The 24,348-nt window shown below is 38.8% G+C and overlaps 1 protein-coding gene across 5 annotated transcripts in view; it reads left to right on the top strand.

Annotated features, from left to right (window-relative positions):
- Window positions 1-24,348, top strand: part of LOC122166059 (synuclein alpha interacting protein) — an 80,516-nt gene that overhangs the window by 17,099 nt on the left and 39,069 nt on the right. For 2 of the 5 annotated variants that reach the window (XM_042829551.1, XM_042829555.1), the window contains exons 2-4: window positions 14,811-14,913; window positions 17,177-17,206; window positions 21,687-21,759. In XM_042829551.1, coding sequence (XP_042685485.1) covers window positions 14,857-14,913; window positions 17,177-17,206; window positions 21,687-21,759 — 160 coding nt within the window. In that variant the 5' untranslated portion in view covers window positions 14,811-14,856. Of the gene's footprint in view, window positions 1-12,293; window positions 12,403-14,810; window positions 14,914-17,176; window positions 17,207-21,686; window positions 21,760-24,348 lie in introns of all 5 variants that reach the window. The other 3 variants (XM_042829552.1, XM_042829553.1, XM_042829554.1) reach the window with 3 other exon arrangements.

Here is a 24,348-nt window from a genome sequence, read left to right on the forward strand (position 1 = left end):
GAGAAGAGACCAACCCCGCTCTGCTGTAAGCACCTTTCAGGTATTAGAAGAGAGCAGTAAGGTCTCCCCTCAGCCTCCTTTTCCTCAAACTAAACAGCCTCAGTTCCTACAGTCTCTCCTTCACATTCTCCAAGCCCTTCACAAGCCTTGTTGCCCTTCTCTGGACCTGCTCCAGCACCTCCATGTCCCTTCTGTACTGAGGTGTCCAAAACTGAACACAGTACTCAAGGTGAGGGCTCACCAATGCCAAGTACAGGGGCACGATGACTTCCCTCGTCTTGCTCACCACTCCATTCCTGATACAAGGCAGGACGCCATTGGCCTTCTTGGCCACCTGGGCACACTGCTGCCTCGTATTCAGCCAACTGTCCATCAGCACACCAAGGTCCCTTTCCATCAGGCAGCTTTCCAACCACTCCTCCCCAAGCCTGTAGAGTTGCCTGGGGTTGTTGTGACCAAAATGCAGGACTTGACACTGCAACTGAATACTCACACACTGATACTGAAACTCATACATTTTATCTTGGCCCATCGATCCAGTCTACCCAGGTCCCTCTTAGTGCCCTTCTCTGCTCTGGCAGATCAACACTCCCTCACAACTTCGTGTCATCTGCAAACTTACATGCCAGCTTCTCATTTATATTTACATTCCCTTCATTGACTCTAAGGGGAAAGCTACCAGGATATGATCATAAATATTCAAACAGACAGCATTGTAAAGGGTGAAACTGCATCACAAATGAAGAGTCATTGGCTTCTGAAGAATATCACTTCAGTTTTATGCATTCAGATAAAATGACATGCTGACATGGTTAGAGTGTGTTAACACTACTAAGTCATAGAAGGATTTGTGGTACTACAATGCAGTCTGAAGCATTAACCAATTTTTCTTACCTTTTAGGGCTCCCAAAGTTTTTTTCTAATTATGTGTAATAACATTTTTTTCTATTACTTGCCCTGCTCAGTGTCTGGTTTGTCTCTCACTGACTGAACCTCTCTTGTATGAGTTTGTTCTATATACTTTCCTTCCTTCAGTGTAAGCCAAGAAAAATATATCATGCAAAGGAAATTATCTGTCCAGTCAACTTTAAAATATAAAAATATAAAGGGGACAGCTCAACAGGAGCAAGAGATTTTAAAGAGTAAAGCTGCATTTAAAATAACAACTTGTTGCAAGAAAAAAATGAGAAGTTAACAGTAAGGCTGAAAAATGGAACGATTTATTTCAATGAAAGAATAAATTCTGAGACTGGGACTGCTTTATCCCTTATCACATTTATTCAGAAGTTTTCCTGAGTTTAAAAGTTCACAGCAGCAATTTATAAACAGTATGGCACTTCTAAAGCAAGTCAAAGTAAAAGCACTGCTTTTAATCAGCACAATTATCATCATTGCTCAAGCTACACCGATAGGATGGGAAAAGGAATGCAGCAAAGCACAATGATTTCCAAAAAAAAAAAACACACCCTAACATATACAAACTTTAAGCATAGGATTTAGAAATCCTTGCATTCCAGACATGCAGGAACAATCTACCTACAGCCCTACAGAAGTACAAATACTGAGAATGGTTCTATTCTTAATAAAGGCAGTGCATATTCGGTGCAGATTTTTAGATGAGAACAAAAGTATTGTTTTCTGGACCAATTTAAAGAGACTCTTTTACCTAGATCTCAAGATCACACAGTCATCCAACCTTGCATCCAGTGCAGTCTTAGGGAGTTCATTTTAAAGACGTCATGCTAAGGTCGGTAATATTGTGTGGTTCACTTGCTTAGTCTCCTACTCTCATGAAATGCACAGAAAATCCTTCTCAACTTAAGGCACGTCAACATCATTTATTTTTAACAGCTACAGTGACTGGCACTGTACCAGTCACATACTGCATCAGGATGCACAGTGATAGTAAAGAACTCTTACTGACATTCCCCATGGCTTTTGTTCATTTCTTTGTTTTTAAAGCACTGAATAAATAGTATTTCACGTAACTTATTCCAGAAGCAAAGTCTTGCTTTATGAATGACATCTGAGCTCCACTTTTTCATTAATAGCTGTGTGAGTTGGACTTTACCCAACTTGGGGCAAGGAGTATCTACTTGATTGTTAGTAATTACTTCCCTCTTACTTTTCTAAATACTTCTGCATTTAGTGCTTTAATAAACAACCATCACATTTAATACTAGAAGACAGCAAGTCCACTTCCTCATTCCCAAAAGAAAGCAGCAATTTAGCAACAATGTGATCAATATTCCGGTTATTAAGTGATCTGACTGAGGAGTTGTTAGTAATAAGCACAACTTGAAAGGCATTTATTCAGTGAGAATCACTCCAGATTTCTCATAATAAAACAGTCTTTTCCTCTCCATAGTTTTATATTTCTTTCAAGATTGAAGCAGAAAGGAAACTGGACTCTGAGCATTAGACCGGAATGCATGCAATGGAGCTTTCTGGAATGAGGCCTAGAAAAATAAGTATGTTTGTTTCAATCAACCTTGAAGGGGAAACCTTTGGAGTTGGAAATCAATATTTGTTATTTTAAAACTGAAACTGCTTGTGGGGGTTGGAGATTCATGATCCTTGAGGTCCCTTCCAACCTTGGCGATTCTGTGATTCTGTATGATATGTGATTCAAACTAGAAGAAAAGCTAATGTGCTGTCTGCTTATTGCTAATGAAAAGATCAAAATAAATAAGAGGTCGACTGATCTGTCAAAAATGAGATGTTTGGCTATATTTGCCTAGTTTTTCCCTTTGAACTACAACACACCTATTAGCTCTTAATATGATATACCCTACAGCTGTGCAACATTAGCATTCTTATTTTATCGTAAGAAGCCCATATGGCAATAGTTTCAGATATTTCCCACCAGCTAACTTTTTGTGTGGTTTTTAAGATTCACAAACATGCAGAACAAAACCAGATCAAACAACTCACCTCTGTAAATGACAGCTGCACACCATGTAGAAATGGAAAGGAAGACTAGTCAGCAAACAAAAACACACAGCAGTATTGCATGCTATGCTGTACTACATCCATTACTGTAACTTACTTCCATAATGCCACTGTTTGCAGTGATGTAGAAAAAACATAGTAGGATAGCAGCTGTACTGAAGATTGCACCCTTACAGCTAAACATGCAGGTGCTGCTTTTGATACAATCCAAAGCCAAATGGTAAGACATGCAGGTGGTGCCTTTTACTTCAGCTTCCCACAGACTTTTGCATTAGAAGTTGAACTGGGTCTGATTCTGCCACTTCTCCACCAACCAGCTCATGCTAGTAAGTGCTCTCACAGAGGTGCTAAACACAGGGCTACGGTTTTGATAATACTTTCGTCTTTCCCTGTTAAATGTTGTTATAAGCTTCACACACAAAAACCATAAATTGCATTTAACTAATAAGTTCTATATGTTCCCTATTTAGTAATTTTCTATATAAGAAAAAGAGCTTTTACTCCTGAGAGAAGATAATGTACTGGTCATTCATCTTGGACTTTTTTTAATCAAAGGGCATTAAACTCTTCAATTATCATGTATTTCTACTTAACTTTTTTACACTGATAGTTTAATTCCATTTATCTAAGCCTCAGAATGCCAGTTACTGACCGTATTTGGGCATAGTAGCTATTTCCTCCACTTGTTCAAAAACAGTCTTTAAATGGCAATGAGCTCCTACTTCCCCCTTTAAAGTGTTCTATCAATATATGTTTAACTTCGTGTTATCTTTAATTATGATTTGCATTGGATCTACCCTCCACATTTAAATTGCGGAGGGGGGATCTATAATGCTGAAGCACTTCTGCTCAATGTAGAGAGTACTAATATAGGAGAAATATTAATTTGATTTAAAATATCTTGTAAATTTAAAATTCTGGCATTCTTTACTATAAGGTAGAGCTCACAGCCAGAAGGACTCAGATCCTTCCGTGAAGAGTTTGTTTGCTGGTAAGCTTCCAGTGCACACTTGCGCATGGGGTTATAGCTCCCCAGATTCAGGACTTTGTATTTCCTTTTGGTGAACTTCAGGGCACTCCTTACCTGCCCAGTCTTCAAGTTTGCTCACGCACCTTTGAGTGACAGCACATTCATTTGGTGTGCCCTCCATTCCTCCCATTATTTTATCATCAGCAAATTTTGAGTGCACTCTCTTCCATTGTTCAGATCTGCTTAACTGGCCCTGGGGATACACAAGTACTGACTTGCCCTCAACTACACATTGATTGCACTATTGACCATAACACTCTGGACCAAGATGTTCAGCCAGCTTTGAATCCACCTTCATGTCCTCACCTTTAATCAGCTTTCTATGAGGATGTGAGGCTCCATCTGGAATACTGCATCCAAGTCTGGGGCCTGCAACACAGGAAAGATGTGGAGCTTTTGGAGAGGGTCCATAGGAGGGCCAGGAGGAGGATCAGATTGCTGGAGTACCTCTCCTATAGAGATAGGCTGGAGGAACTGGGCTTGTTCAGTCAGGAGAAGAGAAGGCTGCAGGGAGACCTTGCTGTGGCCTTCCAGTATATAAAGGGTGTTTATAAACATGAGGGAAGTCAACTTTTTACATAGGTAGATTGTGACAGGACAAGGGGGAATGGTTTTAAACTAAAGGGGGGGAGATTTAGATTAGATGTCAGGGGGAAGTTTTTCTCTGTGAGGGTGGTGAGGTGCTCAAGAAGGTTGTCCAGAGAGGCTGTGGATGCCCCATCCCTCCAAGCGTTTAAGGCAAGGTTGGGTGGGGCCCTGGGCAGATTGAGTACTTGGTCTGGCTGGCAGCTCTGCCTGTTGCAGCGGGGTTGGAACTGGTTGATCCTTGACGTCCCTTCCAACCCAAGCCATTCTATGACTCTATGATTCCATGATTCTCTGTTATGTGAGGTAGCATCAACCCTCACTAAACAACATCCACTGCTCTCCCATATCCACCAAGCTAGTCTCTATATTGTAGCTCACAACAGTATCAGGTTGGATAGGCATGGTTTCCCCTTCATAAGTCCATGTTCATTACTCCAGATCCCTTGCTTGGCCTTCATCTCTTTGCAAGTGCTTAACAGGATGATTTTCTTCAACCAATTTCTAGAGATTGAGGCACCTGACCCATGTGGTTTGTGAGATTTTCCTTCTTGCCCTTCTTGAAGACAGGGGTGACATTTGCTCTCCTCTGGTCTTCAGGAACCTCTCACAGTTGCAATAAACTTTTAGAGATATTAGGGAGTAGCCTCATTCTGAGATCATTCACTGAGATGCAACACTAATACACACAAAACGGCAGACACCATAGGTTTATGTGCTTCCAGTGTGTTTAATTGCTTCCTAACCTAGTTCTGCTCCAAAAGAGAAAAGTCTCCCTTGCTCCAGAATTTTACTCTGCTTCAGTAGTCTGGGATTCCTGCAGTGGAGAAGACTGAGGCAAATAAATCACTCTATGTCTTGGCATTTTTCATGCCATTTGTCACCACTTCTCCACTACATTCAGCAGCTGCCTCACATTTCCCTTATATTTCTTTTTGCTATTAATGTATTTTGAAAGTCTTTCTTGTTGCCTTTCACATCCCTATGGGATTTAACTCCAGGTTGATCATGGCTTTCCTAACCCTGCAGTATCAGACTGCAGCTCTGCTGGGTCACTTGTCCCTTCTTCCACCTTGTATCAGAGTTCACTCTGGAGCTTCATGCACGGTTTAAGTCTCCTGCCACTTTTGCCTGGACTCTTGCTTGTTGAAGTACTTGAGCTTTACTTGAGCTTTGAGGTAATCCTTGTATATTGACCAGTAGTCTTAGACTTCACTTCTCTTCAAGGTCATAATCCATGGGATTCTTCAAAGTAGATCTCTAAAGAGATGCACAGACTGGTACAGCTGGATGTTGCTAATGTTTACTTCTTCGTTATTTCTTTATTTTCTGTTTGTTAATTTGTGTGAAATGAAATAAAAGGAAGTAGGTTGCTCCAAAAGCAATGCCTCCTTTTTATTTCCTTGAAAAATACAACAGATCAGAAACCAGGACAACTATTTGATAGAGCAAATTCTCTGCTACAAAACACTTTTTCAACATAGTCACTACCAGTAGCTATGCCTTTTTGCCAGCAGTGCACGAGAGCCTGCATGCTGCGCTTGTACAAATCTGCAGCAGCAAGGAGACCAGTGTCACTGTCACCACTGCTGAAGTGCACTATTCACTGCCTTGCTGTGCTCACAGCCACCATATGTAATGGGACACTGGTGGGAAGGTTCAACCTCTACTGTCATAAAGGCAACATCTGCCTCTGACACTGTGGACCAATATCCAACATAATAATATAGGAGGCATTACTTTCAGAGCAGCCCTTGTATTTCAGATGCTTACTGGCTGTCACAATGCTGTTATTGTCAGGTATCCATCACTGACAACTAAAACCAAACCAGAGATAAACACTGATTTAGCACTCCATATACATTTTTTTTACAGATTGCCATGTTTTCAGTACTTGCCATTTCACTCTCCCTCTTATGGATGGAAGTATTCAACAGAAGAACAGAAAAAGAGAGAATAGTGATCGAATACTTTTTAGAGTGTACAGAAACAGGAATATCCATATAAATAATTGTGAGCATAACCATTATATAAATAAGCTACATGTACTTCTCATTGCATTGTGCTGCTCATGACCAAAACATCCTGTTTGTTTTGCCTGTTCAAAAAACAAAAAGAAAAAAAGAAAAAAAAAATATTCATGAAAGCAGTTCTTTACAGTGTTTCAGAAGTTTCAGAAGGAAGCTGGAGCTGGTAAACACATGTTCTTATGGGAAATTGCCACTATATTGACTATACCCCAGCAGGCTCTGAAAATACTTCTCACAAAGTCTCTTGTCTAAAATCTAGAACATATGTACAACAGATTATATTTCATGTCCTTTTAAGGAACTTGCTAGATTAGCGCAGAAGTCCTCGCATTTCCTCTGAAATTGTGTTTTTCTACAGGTATTATGCATTTTTTATTTTCTGTGCTATTCCACACTTTCATAAGCCTGTGAAAGAGGCTGAGAGTTCACATCCAGACCCTATGCTGCTACTGCATTATTCCCAGCATGGATTGGTAAACGTGTTTCATTCTGTTGATGTCATTAAATTACTGTCATTCTTCCAGGACAATTATTAAAGAAGTCAATATAGTTGTTATTTTTTATTCGGTTGTAAGAGGTTTTGAAATTGTTACTTTTTCTATTACTATTGATTGATAGATCAAAAAGAACACAAACAGGTCAACACAGCTCCAAAGCTAATTGTCAGTCGGTTCAATCCAAGGCATATAAAATTGGGCCATTAGAAACATAAAAAATTCATACATTTCTGGACTGGGAACACTAATGTTAATGAAAATTATTGAAAAATGAATCACTATTTGAGCAATGCAGATCACTCTTTATAATCTAAAATGTACAGTGTGATTCTCTCAGCTGTTCTTTCTTTGCAGCTTCTTTTCCTAGTCTTCATTCTCTCCCATGAAGCAAGACTATTCCGTTAAAGAAAGCAAATCAGATCACAGAGACACAGAAGCATTCTGATTGCAACTGGAGAAAAATGATATACAGAAAACATCTTTAAAAAATTTCTAAATGCAGTCCTTTCATATATCAAAGTGCACACCCAGCAATTAGTCTTCCTGCAGAGGTCTGTGATCAGTATTGTCCACTGCAAGTGCCTATTTTTACTAAAATTAAAATGGTAACAGAACTCTACCAGGGCCAAGTGTGTTGTGTCTGAGAGCAAACATCAGCTCTTCTCTAACTGCTCTTTTATCAGGTTTGTACAAAAAGATAGATAAACAGGCATCCCTCATCATCTTCCAGACAAAGGAGCAGCACTGACCGATTAAAACTTGTGTACATGAAGTCGTAGAATCATGAATTCACAGAATCACAGAATGGCTTAGGTTGGAGGGGGCTTAAAGGTCCCCATGCCATTCTAGATTGGGCTGCCCAGGGCCACATCTTGTGTCTAAAAAATAATACAGCTAGTGAACTGGGAGAGAAGCAGAGCACTTCTGTTTGGTAAAATTTACTACATTTGTGCATGGATACAGATTGCCTTTGTTCTGATTTACCAGTGTTTTACTCTGTGTTAGTGGGAACAACTGCAGAAAATGCAGGAAAAAAAATCAGAGCTTTAATGATCGTACAGAAATTTATAACCAGTGTCCTCCATGCCACAGATGGTGACTAGTTTTTAAACCAGTGTGCTTTCCTTTACCACAAGCAAAATACTGCAACAGTATTTTTAACTTTTTGGATGTCATTTGGCCACAATGACTTGCTACTACAGTTGGAAACTAGACCACAGACATCCTACTGCTAAATTTAAAATCTATCTCTTGGGTTCGACTCCACACTATAAATTACTTAAACAAATAGAAAAACTCCTTTTCATTTGTGCTTCTGTTACTTTCCGTCCAGGATTTTACTCTCCAGGCAGCTATTTAGATTCCCCTGCTTCATTACATGTGACTCTCTTAAAGCCTGGGATTTTAAATGCTCTGCCTAAAGGACTCTGACTCCTTTAGGGGTGTCACTGTTAATTAAGGACACATGGGAAAGAAGTGAAGGAGCCAAAAACAGCCTTGTTGTCTGGAAGAATCAAAAGCATACATGGACAAGGGTGAGAAAAATCAGCTAGATAAGGAAATGTTTGCCTCTGTAACAGTCAAGTGCCTTTTGTTCAAGCTTACAAAGAAGCTGCATGTCTCAAAAATCAGCCTCAAGTGGATGAAAAATTGGGACAATGATGTCAAAGTTTCAAATTAACAAGAATCAGTATTGATTGATGTGCAGTAAGTGTTTTACTCACTGGCAGCTTCGTTTTTGCTCCACACCAGCTATATTTCTGTTCAGTGCAGCAATAAGGGAAGCCAAAAGGAAAACTCTGACCTGCTCTTTGCTAGTTTCTAATTCTGACTCCTAGTTACCAGCCTTCAGAAGTGAAATTGTGCAACCATATCGCTCGGGAGGACCTCTAAAAGACACTGCAATTGAAGAAAAATAAACTGTGTGCTCATCATGCAAAGAAATGGTGATCTCTTAGTCTTCTTCATTTCAGTTTCCCCAATTCCTCCACCTCCACTTGGATAATCTGCACTTCACTCTTGAGCCCTTCTGTAGCTAATGGACCTACCAAGAGGGGCTGCTATATCTAGTAAAATCAGAGAAACACAGAATCACAGAAGTATGTTAATTATTGAAAGTATTTGAGACCAAATAGCACAATTTTAGTGCTGTTTTCACTAAAAATTATAACAGGTGATGTTTCTGCTTCTGGAACTAGGAGGGTGTCAGAGAATAAATTGAGGAACTAAGAAATGCATCTGTTTACTGAGGGGAAAAAAACGCTAAATGAGAGCATTTGGCAGACCTGCAGCTTGGCTTCACAAGCAAATATTTAGTTATCTGCAACTGACAAGTAAGCAGAAACACTAATTGGTTAAGTTTGCTTTAAAATCTGAGCAAGCAATTTAGCATTAATGTTATAGTGTTTACTTTTAAGTAAACAATACTGTCACAGAAAAGTCTGTGCTTGTGGATAGTAACACTATAATTTCTATTTTATTAACATAATTTTCTGTGTCTGTAAAGCACATTGTGAACCTTGGCATGCAACCAAGCTACAAAGTGTAGTCACTTTACTGGAAATAAATGCAATTGGCTAGGCAGTGTTGTGAGACTGATATTTCAGTATTCTAACAAAGAAGTATATATCTTGCTACCTTATTTTCCCATGTACACATACACTGAAATGAGCAGCCATTCTGCAGGTAGGATCTGTTCCAGCTCCAAGAAAAGGCAGCAGTTCAGAAGAAATTAGTGCCAGCTGCAACTTTTTAAAGAGAACAACTGCTCCTGTTTCTTCCATTCACCTGTTACAAGGGAAAGGGACACTGTATCTAATAAACAGGGGGAAAAAAAGGATTTTCTGGTTCATGTATCCTTCTACACAGATGAATATGTTTCTATCCCCATCATTTTCATTGTGTAGTATTGCAGAATTTGAAAACCTTATGGGGTTCAGGTGTTCATAGACTGATTTGTTGATCTTTATCGTATCTGTGTAGTCTGAAAGAGAGTTCTGCATCACAGTGTCAATTCAGCATGTAGTTACTATTAACAAATGTGGTCTTAGGTGCCTTATTGTCTAAGCAATATGTCTTCCATGTGTACTCTTGCTACTCAGAAGTCAGTTGCAACTCTCGTAAATGCTGAGCAATGAAAGAATACACTGCCTGCATTGTGTCAGACTCTTCTAATCAGTGATTCAAATTAATGCACAGTATGAATACCCTTTATGTCAACATGAGGTTTTTTGTTTGGTTGGTGGGTTTTTGTTTGTTTGTTTGTTTGTTTTGTTTGTTTTTGAAGAATTACAGTATCAGAGTAAAACCTACGTGAATGACAGTACAAACACTGGACTGAACAGGCATTTACACAAACATACACATTTTGCATGACTGCTGCTTTAAAACGATGCTGAATTCATAGAAGATGAGAATGATGGATGACAATTCAGAATTAATTACAGTCATAGAATCATCTACCGTGGAAAAGATTACCAAGTCCAACCATCACCCTGACATACCAAGTCCCATCACTGAACAGAGACCCTCAGTGCCACATCCACATGTCTCTTAAATACCTCCAGGGATGGAGACTCCACCATTTCCCTAAGCAACCCGCACCAAGGCTTGATAACCCTCTTCATGGAGAAATTCTTCCTCATAGCCAGCCTAAACCTCAAAGGTGTAACTTGTGACTGTCTCTTCATGTCCTATCATTTGTCACCCAATAAAAGGACTGACAGCCTCCTCACTGCAACCTTCTTGCAGGTATTTATGGAGAGTGATGAAGTCTCCCCTCATCCTCCTCCTCTCCAGACTAGATAGCCACATTTCCCTCCACCACTCCTAAGAATTCCTCCAATCTCATCCCTTCACCAGCTTTGACGTCTTCTGTGCACATACTTCAGCAACTTGAGATCATCTTTATATCAAGGAGCTCCAAAAATGAACTGTTACACTGAAGAGTTTTCAGGGCACAATCTCATCAGTTCTGTGTACAAGGGCACAGTAATTTCCCTGGTCCTGCAGATCGCACTATTTCTGATGCAGGCCAGGATGCCATTGACCTTCTTGGCCAGCTGAGCACACTTGTTGGCTTATGTTTGCTTGGGCAGCTCTCCAGGCACTATTCCCCATGCCTCTACCACTGCATGGAGTTGATATGACTCAAAGTGCAGCTCTCGGCAATTAGCCTTTTGGATATCATGCAGTTGGACTTGTCCTATCCATCCAGCAATTTACTTTCCTTTTCCCTTATCAGTCTTCGCATTCACTAAGTAAATGACAGTCAAATGCTCATCTCTGCAGGCCCTTGTTGTTGTGCAAGATCATAGATAATGCAATGCAAAGTCAGTAGCAGAAATGCCTTTAAAGCATTCCAGCCATTCCCACATTGAATATTCTTCATCTTTACATGGCATGTCCCTTGATACTGCTTTTGGTGTGACTTTTCTGAGGCAAATCCAAAGCTTGATGAAGTTCAAAAAATAAACTTTTAAACAATGTAAACTTTTCATCTGCAGGCAACGCATGCCATCAGCCTAGAGTGAGTTTTACTTCTTGCAGAAATTATCAGATTTGTTCTCATGATCTAGTATTTAATTGTTTTTTTTGTTTGTTTAAATTTTACTGTTTGCTTTCTTTGTCATTTTCCCTCCATTTACCTAATCATATGGAATGTTTTTCAGAAACAGGAAAAGGGTTCAGACAAACAGGCTTAGCTTAGAACAATAGCAGGGGAAATCATGTAATTTGGAAAATCAGTGACAATTGCTGTTGTTGTTTGAAAAGGAGAAGGATGGTGGTTTTTCTGTTTTGCTTTATTTTGCAGCATAATCACTAATTAGTATCTGTTGCAATGCAGTTTATGCAAGATGTTATTATACCAGCATTACTATTGACACATTTCTCTGTGGTTTTTAGCTGTATGACTTCTCCTGATGGCAGTGTTTCATGAAACCAGAGAAACACCTTTCTTTACTATTTGTGGATGATGTTTTGTCTCTTACCATCCGTTGCTGGCAGATGCAACTTTGGTTGCAATTACTTTTACCTTGCAGATTGCCTATTATCTCCTTGTGAATAGCATTTGGTTTGTTTATACCTCTGCTGAATGCTGAATTCAGCTATTGCAAAGGTCTTAAAATAATCACAACCTGAGTGCTATCCTTACCATATGGTTTGCATTATACATACTGTAGCTCTGCTCTGTTTCAGAAAGTGCACCTTTTGAATAAGACACCAAGTACAGTCATGGGAAATCTTATTTGATGTGCGTTCTCTAAGCTGATGTCCCGTTTCACTACATGGAGAAAATCCTCAATGTGTGAGTCTCTTACCCTTTCTTTACACATAACTGGGCACCATCATTGGAAAGAGAAGCTTTCTGTTGAGAAAGTATCTTTGCTTTGGTTACTGACTTTCTCTTCAGCCTTTCTGTGCTTCATGGCCTTTGTGTTTTGAGGAAGACGGAAGATGACATTTTGTGGAAATAACATTTCAGGAGTGCAGATAGGAATGGTGAATCTTGTATGTCTCTAGGTGAAATGCAGTCTTCACATTAGCACGGACGGAAGCAGTTGTTTGGACATTTTGCTCCTATGCCTTCTTGAAATTATGGTTAAAAAGGTCAAAAATTGAGATCTTTTCATTTGGGATGATTTGATGTATACGGCAGTCAAGAATATAAATCTTTTATCAAAGTTACATTTGTTTTTATGTTTTTGAGCTTGGGAAGGTGGTAGTTTTCCTAAATAAATCAGTTCTAGCTGCAAAAAAAAAAAAAAAAAAAAAAAAAAAAAATATTATTAATATAAATTATTATAATTATTATTAATTATTTAGGTTAAACATGCTGGATTTTCTTTAAATCTCATTCCAGGGGAAACTTCAAACTCTTTTCTGTGCTTCATACATGCCATTGGGCGTATCACTATACCAGGAATCCATACTAACTGTTTTGTGCCATTTCTTTGTCTTATTCTGCTCTGCTAGAACAGAATAGAGGAGCTCCATGGAAACTGCTTCAGCTCTTAAGTTGTTCACTCTGAAATGGTTGACAGTGGGGATTTTGTATCATTTGGCCAAGTGTAAGTTGTGCCTATGCAACAGTGATTGCTATCTGTTCATATGTGTAAACAACGCAGAAATTGTTTTTTCCTGCGGTCTTATGCTTGCAAAAGGAACTTGGTTGTCATGATGATGCCAGAAACAAACTGTAATGTTGTTCATATACAAACTAAGAAGGTTGTGCTAAGGCACAAACCTTAAAAAAATTGTTGAAAATCTATGCCAAGAAAGCAAAATCAGTTACAAGGAGAAGAATTCATAGACTTGAATGTGTCATCTCTGTTCTTACCTTTTTGTGGCTATCTCCTTTGTATCACTTTACTCAGTAGTAACAGTGAGAGTCAAAAATAAATAGATGAAGTTGTTCTTCCATGCTGCCTTCCTCCCTGCTTTTTCCTTTCCAGGACTTCCCTCCTTATACTGAAAGGAGAAGAAATATATAGTAAAGAAGGCATTTATGGATTTTTGTGGGGGTATTTTTGTTTATTTCCATTTCAAGAAGAAACTGTAATGAAAAATACTTTCAGTAACTTGGTAAGATATAAAAATTTTATTTTCCAACTTTTCAGCTTGAAACAGCAGATGTGTTTCTCGGTTCTTCTTTCAATAACTTTCCAACAACAGCTGTCTTAGAATCAACTATGAGCTTGCATGGGCTGTTGCTGAGGAGATCCGTGATTGTAGATTTGTCTGCCAGTGAGTGTCTCACCTGCAGGAATAAATTTTCTTCAAACCTCTTATCCTACAACAGTCTTAACCACATGTAAATCACTCATGCAATTGTTTTATTTGGACTGTACAGGTGACACATCATTCTTCATAAGTGTATTTCTTGGCAGTTGTCATATGGGTAAACTGGACTTTCCTTCAGGCATTTCCAGGTGTTATGTACAAATACTACCAATGTTTGGTTTTGCTCCCATCATAATACCTAATACTCACGTAGCGACTCACTTCTTGTAAAAACAAGTACCACTTTTTTACCAGCTTTTAAAATAGCATCCTTTTTCACTTCTATTGTACGTATCTTTAGTGATAACACATGCATTCACTCTAGTTAGGATTTGGAAAGTTGTGTTTTGCTGTCTTTGATCTGATTGTTTAAGCTCCACTTTATTCAGAAGTACATACTGAATTTCATAGCCATTTTCTTGCTTTGCAAAGAGACTTTTAGCTTCTTTTTTCCCCTTTCTATGAGGATGTATTGAAGATCTCTGAGAATCGGTGGACGTAGCAGATACACTTCTGTTTTTGCCCCGGTTATTGCTTGGGAAGAAGTGCAGATAGAGACTGAGGACAGACAAATCACCACCTGTAAAGGACCATCTGTGTTGTGTTGTTGCTTGTATGGAGGAGTGGAGATGAGGTGTGAGAGGATTTTGGTTTCTGTGCATCACATGCTTCTCATTTCTTGTATGCCATCCTGAGCAGAGAAAAACAGAAGTGATGAGCTGTGTTCTGGGCAGCAAAGGAGTAGCATCCTTAACAGAAGATATTCCATGATATGCAGAGTATAGGAGAAAAACTATTTTTTTGCTTTGAGGATTGATCTCCCGAAGACCTGCTTGTGTATTTCACATGCTTTCAATGATCAAATAACTATATTAAACTATTTCTATGTGGTTTTGACTTCATTAGATTGCCTATTTTTCTTTTCTTATTTAGGTCTTTACGACTATGCTGAGTCACCAAAAATGTCCATAGAAGAATAATGGAAGCCCCTGAATACCTTGATTTGGATGAGATAGACTTTAGTGATGATATATCGGTAAGTATTTGTCTTATTTTGTTTATATGAATTAGGACAATTTTAGGTATCTTAGTGCTGATATAACAAACAAAACAACAACAACAACAAAAGGTCCTTTTTTTTGAACACTTTTTACCTTACCCACGGAAATGTTTAAAATGTTGAATCTAGAATTAAATTTGGTATTTTGTAAAGAAAGACTAATCAGCTTAAGCCTTCTACCTTCATTAAAAAGGGTTTGTGAGTCAAATTAATATATTGGTTTTATTTCTGTGTTGCTTATGTGTTACGATTGTCTTGAATGAGCTACACATTCTCTTGGGCTGGCCTTAGACACGGAAGTGACAGCTCACGTTTCTCGTTTTTTTTATTTTTTTAATCAAATGTACTTCCACTGTAAAAAACCCTCTTGCCTCTGTCCTGTCTGGACTGCTCTTTCACCATGTAAGCTCTGCCCCTTCTGACAGAAGCTAGCAAGATGTTATGTGTAGTTGTGAGACAGCTAATTGTGATGCAGTAGATTGCAGCAAGAGGCCAGACTCGGACTCCAGGGACTCAGAGTGCTTCTCCTTCATGTCACGCCTAAAATAGCTCTGACTGTAAATGAGAGCAAAAAGGCTGTTCTTATAAACTGCATAAATTGTATTGTTTGAAACTCCGACACAGTCTGTCCCGTTATTCATAGCAGTGTTCCTCCTGCTAATGTTTCTGCTTTTTGTGGAATAGAGTTTTGTGAGAATAGAGTTGCTAATATATGTTGCTAATATAGTACTAGGTACTATGTACCTAGTAAATGAGGGGCTTGAATACACCATAAGTATTTATTAATTCAATTTTCAAGTCCTGTTTCCTTCAACATTCTTCCTAACTGTAGTGGGGTTGGTGGCAGTGCTTTTAATTTGTTTTGTTTGTTTGTTTTTTTGTATTTTGAAGGTACTGGTTTTTCTTTATTTTGGTTTGGGTTTCTTGTTTTGCTTTGTCTTGCTTTGTAGTTTGTTTCTTTGTTTGCTTGTTTAACAAAGAGCCTGTCTTTTCCTTGAGCTTCTGGGATTCTTGATTCATATTAAAGCATTCCAAGTGCTGTACTCACAGACAGGTTCAATTGAACAGGGTTTTGCTTTTACCTATTGTAACACTGATTTTTTATTAAAGAGGAATGTGGCACATGCCCAAAATATAACAGGACAATAAGCCAGTCTTGGAAGAATACCTTATTTGGGGCAACTTTCCTTTTATTACTATTCTATAGTAGATCATGTCCTGGTGTCTGTTTCTGTGCTCAGTTTTGCAGGACTGTAAAACATAAGGGATATAACCTCTCTGTGTCTCTCCCGTTGTGGCTGTTGCTGCATACTGGTGGGTTAGGTTACTTGTTTTTCCACTGACTGGCTCCGGCTGCCTGCTGTAATGTGCTGCTCTCTTATTGGATGCTGAGCCTTGAATTAAAAACCAGCACCAATTGTGAAGGTTGTGCTTTTAGTTCTACTTTCACAAGTAAGGGAATGAAGGATTTGTTGCCAGAAACCAGCTTTATAAGAGAATTCCTGGTTATTCTGGTGCTCTTGTCACATCTTACCACGTACCATTCTGAGATAATCAGCCTGCACATTTTACCACTAGCCTGCTGTGGAAGGAGCAGCTGCACAGCACTGGTGGTAACAATTTAAATTGTTCCCTTTTGCACTCTGGTTTTAATCCAGAGCAGAAAAGTGCTGGTCAAAAATAATGGCAGCAAGAACACTGTTAAACTGATGTGCTTGTAAAAGTACCTGAACTGGAAAGCACTGTGCTATCACAGTTCCTCATAGAGACCCTTTCTCCAAAAATGATTAAAATATAATAGATATCGAAGATAGTCTAGGATTTCTTTTAAAAATGCCTGGATATGTAAGTTGTCTCAATTCCTTTTTTGTTGAACGCTGTTTTTTTTGCGTAATGGAATTGCACATATCTCTGAAATATGGTATTTATTCTGAAAACTAGGATGGCACAGTAACAGACATGTATGATACAGCATATCTCAGTGTAGTTTAAACAGCAGAATAGACTTATGGGACTCTTGCTTATATTAAGTAAAAGTAGCATTATTTCCTTAGTAACACGAAGCAAGCAATCTGAATATTTTTTGTTATTCTTGAATAACAATTCACACAAAAATGATGAAATAACAGACGTTAATACCTTTACATTTCATTAAAACAACAGATAAACTCTGTAAGTAAAATTATGTTTTAAACTTTTTCTTTTCCCTATTTTTCTCTTTATTTTACCTATAAATGAGGAGGTGACTAAGAAGCTGTCAACTTGCCAGGTATGTTGACACACATCGAAAAGCTTCTTTCTGTCCATCTTTGCTTGGCAGAGCCCAAGGTAGAAGCAGAAATATGTATATAAAGTATTAGATTCAGGCTTTGCATAGCAATAGTATCAATGTTGTTTGCTTTAAAACTAGAAGAGTAACATGAAATATACTTGTAAAATTGTATAAAAGTAATTCTCCTATTTCATGATGTTGGCCCATGGCATCAGAAGTGAACAGCGGTGGAATGGCAGGTGGGGTTGAACCTTCCTACCAAGACTCTGTTAACATTCTATTGCTGTGTGACAGAGAGCAGTCTGACTAAATGGCACCTGACAGAGAAGTGCAGATGAAGCAAAGGTGTGGAACTGAATTCACAGTTGGTAGTGTGAATTCAATGTGAATTCAATTCCAGCTGCAGACAACAGAGATGTGATAGGCCAACGGGGAATGGCTTTAAACTGAGACAGGGGAGGTTTAGGTTGGATATTAGGAGGAAGTTTTTCACTCAGAGGGTGGTGAGGCACTGGAACAGGTTGCCCAAGGAGGCTGTGGATGCCCCATCCCTGCAGGCATTCAAGGCCAGGCTGGATGTGGCTCTGGGCAGCCTGGTCTGCTGGTTGGTGATCCTGCGCATGGCAGGGGGTTGGAACTGGATGAGCATTGTGGTCCTTTTCAACCCAGGCATTCTGTGATTCTGTGAAAAACAAGTCAAGTTCCAGGCTGCCATGCACAGATAGTGATTTTTACGTACGCAGCGTGCAGGCTCTTGTTCATCGCTGGTGAAAATGCCTGGCTAGTGGGGGTAACTGTGTTGAAAAATAGTGTTTTGTAGCTGAGAATTTGATCTGTTAAATGGAGTTATGGTATTCTTTGTATGTGTTGTAGTTTCCATGAAAATAAATAGGAGGAATTACTTTTGGAGGGACATACAGGTAAACAGTACATAGCACAAATAACCTAATTGGTACTCTGAAGATGTTGGTCATATCCATTAAGAGATTTTCCAAGGAAAGTTATTTCCCACAGACATAGTTCTAGGCTGATCTTCATTTTCCTTTTTTTTTTTCCCATTTTTCTTCTAGAAATTATTGAGAAAAATCTTTCTTAGGCCAAGCATTGTTATTTACTTGTTCTCAAGTGTCTGGGAAAAAGGGTGATATTGCCAATCGTAGAGTCATAGAGTCACTCAGGTTGGAAAAGACTTTAAAGATCATCGAGTCCAACCACAACCTAACCATACTACCCTAACTCTAACAACCCTCTACTGAATCATGTCCCTGAGCACCACATCCAAATGGTTTATAAACGCATCCAGTGATGGTGACTCAGCCACCTCTCTGGTAGCCTATTCCAGTGCTTAACAACTCTTTCTGTAAATGTTACACAAAATTTACATAAAATGTTATTGCAGAAGTTTTAATTTAAGGGGATTTGAATAGCGATTAAGTGGTGTATCTTCCAATATAGCAAATAAAATCAAATGAGACTGTTGGTTGGCTTACAGCATAACAATTCTAAACAAATTTATTATAATGAAGGGAGGTGTGTGCTTTCTCTGTCTAAATAAAAACAGTGAGTTGCAAATTTCAGATCAGGACACAATCATTGAGGTCTTGATCCAGTGTCCATGAACTTTATGAGTTTGGTGTCAGTTTCAGCAGGAGCAGGACACGGTCTGGAGTGTTTTGAGGATATCACATTCTGATGACATGGTCTGAGAGTCACACTATGTGTCCAACTTTGCCATTTTACTCAATTTCAGGAGACTTTAAAAGTATTCTCTACAATGCAAACTTGCTCATTTTCACTTTTTTGTTTTTTGGCCTTTCATACATTGCTACACCTCGTAATACAGTATTTCTTCTCTCTGATATTTCTCATATGTGAGTCTGCAAGAGGCAGAGAAGTTACAGTCTCAGCAGAGACTGAAATTTTATTTCTCTTATATTGTGTTTAAAATCCCTTCAGTTAAAATTTGCAAGCCAGCTGAAATTCAAAACATTGACTTTTGCATTCATTCAAATTCTGTAGCCCAGTTGTACTTGACTTATAAATGTTTGTGAGATAAGCTGTTAAGGGAGATTCTGTTTTTCCATGAATTGCAAAATTGGCAATATCTTGTATTCACATGGAGTAGTTGTGCCTACCTCTTGTCTTTTGTTTGCTTTTAATACTGTTCTTCCATTTTACAAAGTCCTTAAGGATGTGCTGAAATAAACTAAGACAGGTTGACCATTGGCATGCCATAAGCAGGGAAAAAAAGGCACTAACTGTCAATCAGCAACCAAAAAGGCCACTGCATACCTTGTCCTAGGAAGATGCCAATTTCTGAATTTCTCTGTCAACAACAACACGCACTTGTTAATTAACAAAAAGCACATACACTGACTAACAAAACACGCTGATCTCTTTACCATTCACTGATACTCATGCCCATGGTCACGGCCCTTGGCTCTTGCTTTAGTTGATTGCTCTACTGGGAGACTGGGAGACGTGGGTTACATTTTCTGTGTGAAACAAGAACGTAGAAAGAAAAGTAGGAAATAATGAACTCAAAATTGAATAGCAGTAAATCTGAATGACGTTCTAGGGAAAAGCTGCAGTGTTAGCCTCTTTTGCTATTACCTCTAGTAGCCTTGAAGCTCCCTCTTGAAGAAAAGCTAACAAAGCTAACTGATGAACGAGAGATGAGTATAAGAAAAAAGAAAGTAGTTGTAGAGGGAAGAGCTGACAATGCATTGTACTTAAGGTTGGGAAAGGTCCCTTTTAAGAGATTAGTTTCAGTGAGTTCTCCACTTCTTGATCAGAAAAGACACATGGCAGAAATGTAAGTATGCAAAAGTCTTTTTGAGGGCAGAGATGAGTGGGAGGAAACCTGTTAAGGATATCAAACCAATATGACTAAAATGTTAAAATGTATAAATGAATTCATAACACTAAACTTTTTTTATTAGAGAGGGTTGTATACATTTTGGTTTAGTGTTGAAAGAAAATTTGTTCTTCCAGGAAGAACAGAAAAAAGGACAGAAAGAGAAAAGTCTTCCTGTTTTTGAGGATGCCTGACAAAGCACATAGCAGTGAAATACAAAAGGCCTTGTTCTAATTGAATTACAAACTGTGTAATAGTTTAAACTGCACCAGCTGGTCTTATGAAGCTACCATATTCCTTGGAGACATGTTCTTGGATTCTCTTAAGAATCTTACTAGGCCAGTTCAGCGTTGCCTTCAGAGTCTTTGTGCTGAAATAGCAAGATGTATAGCTTAACAACTTGATCTTTATTAAACAATAACTACAGTGAAGTAAAGCATATGGTGTTTGTGCTTGTGTGTGTTTAACTTATAATAATTTGTATTGTTACAGCATCTTTCTTTCTCCCTGTGTCAGTTCCTCTGCTGTTTTTGCTTCAAGTTGTCAGATCGGATGCAGTCACAGCCCTATAGTTACCCACTTTAATGTGGATGGGAGTCACATGGCAGCTCTGTCCTAAATGTTTTAATTAGTAAGTTGTGTTCTTCCTGGGAGTACTTGTTGTAGATGAAACTTATCAATTCATTGCTGATCAGAACATCATGGGAAAAACAGGCTTGGAAGCTCTATAACTTAACTGCAATCAACTGAGCAACAGACTTACTTGAACTTTCACCAGAGAAGTAAATAACTTCCGCAGTTGGTTCTGCACAAGGTTGACTTTAGATACTTAATTTCACTTTAGTAACTTAATTCCTGTATGTCAGAATCTATAGCTGTATAACTCTGGGTTACTTGTACCACTGAGGGCATTCTTCAAGTTTATAAAACAAAGAGGAAGATTTATTTTTGGTAAGATGCATACATTATCCTTGGTTCTCTCCCTTTTAATGCTGCAGTGAGAGAACATACTGATCATAGTCAGGTGTATCTTATCGTGTCGAAGTAACAACGCAGGTTACCTTAATAAAGTCTGAATTCCAGACATGAGCGTTATGGTCTGATACAGGAATGCATATGTACTTCTCTCTGAAAACAGACCTGTAAGGTGTAAATATTCTTCGTTAATTTTACGTAGTGCCTTTTGAAAATTTGAATTCTAATTGTTAATCACGAAGTAACTTGCAATATAAATGCAACAGTACAAGTCTGGTGGGCAGAGTGAAGTCTAGATTTACTGTGAGGTCCGAATTTATTCTCATACTTGATGTACCTATACATCCCATGGAAAGAATGTATGAAATATATTTGTGACGTGAACAACTGATGTACAGCAAAAAGCATTGCTGTGGTGGAGAGATACTTTCCTGTGTCTTTGGAAATCTGATTGTGGGACACAAAAGCTGACACCATCCGCTTTCTCGTGCTATCTCAGGGCACCATCAGACTGCCTGACGTACCCTCAACCTGGTAGATCTAGCCATTACCAATGGTATCGCAACCTGTTGGAAAGCCTTCCCTTTCATCTTCTTAAATTATTTATGTGATGTTTAGTTTTGTTTTGTTTTTCCTTTTTTACAGTACTCTATAACTTCTCTCAAGACTATCCCAGAATTATGTAGAAGGTGTGATTCACAAAATGAAGACAGATCAGGTATGATCCCCTCTTCTGTCCACCCATCACTTTCTAGGCTGCTTTTTATCACTTACAACTTGGCAACAGTTTCTTCTTGGCAGTACTCTATTGTTTTGTTTTCTCTCATTTTTGTGCAGCTTTCTGGAAACATGATTTTTTTTTTTTTTTTTTTTTTTAATTTCAACAGATGTTAGTTCATTAGAAGGAAAAAAAGTTCCAAAAAAAGATTTGGCTGCATACAGATAAGTGTAGGGCTTCATCTCAGCAGCTCCAAACCACAGTATATGCAACAATTTACTTGAAAACCTGAGAAACCATTGGTGACAAGATGTAATAATGTAGGCGCCAATGAAAAAATGTTGGATACATTTACTACCCATATGGCCATGACCAGTTTGAGGGATGATGTTTTGCCAGAGTCTGAAATTGTATCAAGGATGCTACATGATAGAATCTACTCTAAGGCATACTGTAATAGTTAAGATTAAAGCAGAGTTTTTGAGTTTAATAGTGTAAACTAAATGAAGAATCATGGCATGTATATGAGAACCAGCTGGGGATCTTCCATCCTCCTGCCCTCCCCCTGATAAAAAGTGCATTCAGTGCTATTTTTCACTCTGTTAATCAGATTAATCCCCTTTTGTTTTTCTCTTCCTGATGGAGGAGAAATGAGTTGGTGAGAGAGCATTTTTGTTGAGCTATGAGAAGTTTATTGTGCTTTCATTTGATGTTTTAATTGAATATTCATTGATGTTGTGGAATCAAAAGATTTTTATAACATAAATGGCAGACTTGGAAGTTGTGGGACGATGAAAGACTTTGGGAGCTGTGCTATACTTTGGCAAATTTCATTTCTTGATTTCCTTTCAGAGTACTGTAGATTTCCAGGGGGCATTACTAAACTGAATCCTTACATGAGCTAGTTCCTCTGTCAGAGTCATAAAAGCCTGGTCTGCGTAGCCCTGTGCCACTGCTCCAGGTAGCAAAGGGCAGTTTTCTTCCCCAAACATTCTTGCAGAGTCTTTGCCCACACCTGAGGACAGCAGTGATTGTACTCCCAAAGTTACCTCTTGTAAGCAGAGATGCGAGGAATAAGGGAGACCCCCAGTCTTCTCACCAGCACTTTTCTCTCTGTCCCATCCATGCCCTGTCTTTTCTCTGTCTTCCCCTGCCTTCCCCACTTGCATCCCACATCTTTGCTGTCCTTCACCCATGTCCTTGCCACTATCCTCCCTCCTGTTCTCACACTCTACACATCCTCTGCCCTGCATACTTCTCCCCAGAAGTTGTCTCTGCTGTTGTCCCTTCCTGTTCTCCAGTTTCCCTGCAGTTCTCTCCCATATTCTCCTTTTCTCATCCTACACTCCCATCTCTTTCTTTCTCTTTTCTCTCACTTTCCCCAACCTCTTTCCCATTTTCTCCTCTTGTGACTCACATTTCATCCCATTCTTCCTTGCATAAATCCCTCATTCATCCCACCAAACCTTTCCCAATATTCTTTCTACATTATGTCTAGACCCCACTTTCTCCCATTCTCCTCACTATTATCCCCACCACTCTTCTCCCTAGTGGTCAGCACTCTCCTTCTTGCTTCCTTTATTCCATTCTCAGTGCACATGATTTCCCCTTTCATTTTCTCCCACTGTATGCTAGCATTATCAGTATTAACAGCTGATCATTTGGTGGCACGGCATTATATCGTCTTTTCACGAAGAGTTAAAGTCATTCATGCACACAGCCACTTCAGGACCAAGATGAACAAAATAAAGAAAGCAAGAATAGCCCCTAAGAAACATTGTGCTCCTTTTTCTGTTCATGAGAACTGCTCAGCCAGAATGGCAGCATCTCTATCTGCCTTCAGGAAGAAAAGTATCTTCTTTTTAGAGTAAAATGCTGACAGATAGCAGGATGAAGCATTGGTAGTGAGCTCTTCCTTGAAACCACAGGATACTGACAGTTATTTTCTAGTTCTGTTGTTTAATGATTGTCTCTGCAGTCAGACATTTTTCAATGATGATTTTAATTACATCTCCACTCATCCATTGCCTTGAAAAGGAGCTGGCAGAAGTAAATGCAGGCATTGCTGGAAGACAGTAGCAGTGCTGGGGAGTCTGCCAGTGGAAGTTAATTCAGAGCTTTGGATAAAATTCTGGAGTCAAAAAATAGGTCTTTAGCACTGATAACAATATTGGCAATCTGGAAGCAGAAGTGAAATCTGTTTTTTTCACTCCACTTATCACTTGTGAGTTTATGGATTGGAAATGGTACTAAAGTCTATTTATTTTTTTCTTAATCACTGGATACGCACACTTAATGTTGTGCAGGAAGATACTGCTTTACATCTCTGCACAGAGTTCATGGAAATATCAGTGGAACTGCATCAGTAAGCATTGCGTTAGGCTCAATCTGTTGATTTTTCATATTACTTCTGATGCAGCCTCCTGCATTAATGGGCCATTAAGAAAGTTCCACAAATAGTTGCTACTGTTCACAATTTATGATGAGGATAAACTGTGTCATATTAATGTGCATAATATTCCTGCTATTTCGTGTTTGTATTCAGTAGCAATTTAAGTAATCACATGGAGAAAAACAGATTTTTCAAAG

This window comes from Centrocercus urophasianus, unplaced genomic scaffold (genome assembly GCF_019232065.1).
Source record: "Centrocercus urophasianus isolate 14NV4802_14NV808 unplaced genomic scaffold, USGS_Curo_1.0 seq_31, whole genome shotgun sequence".
NCBI lineage: Eukaryota > Metazoa > Chordata > Aves > Galliformes > Phasianidae > Centrocercus > Centrocercus urophasianus.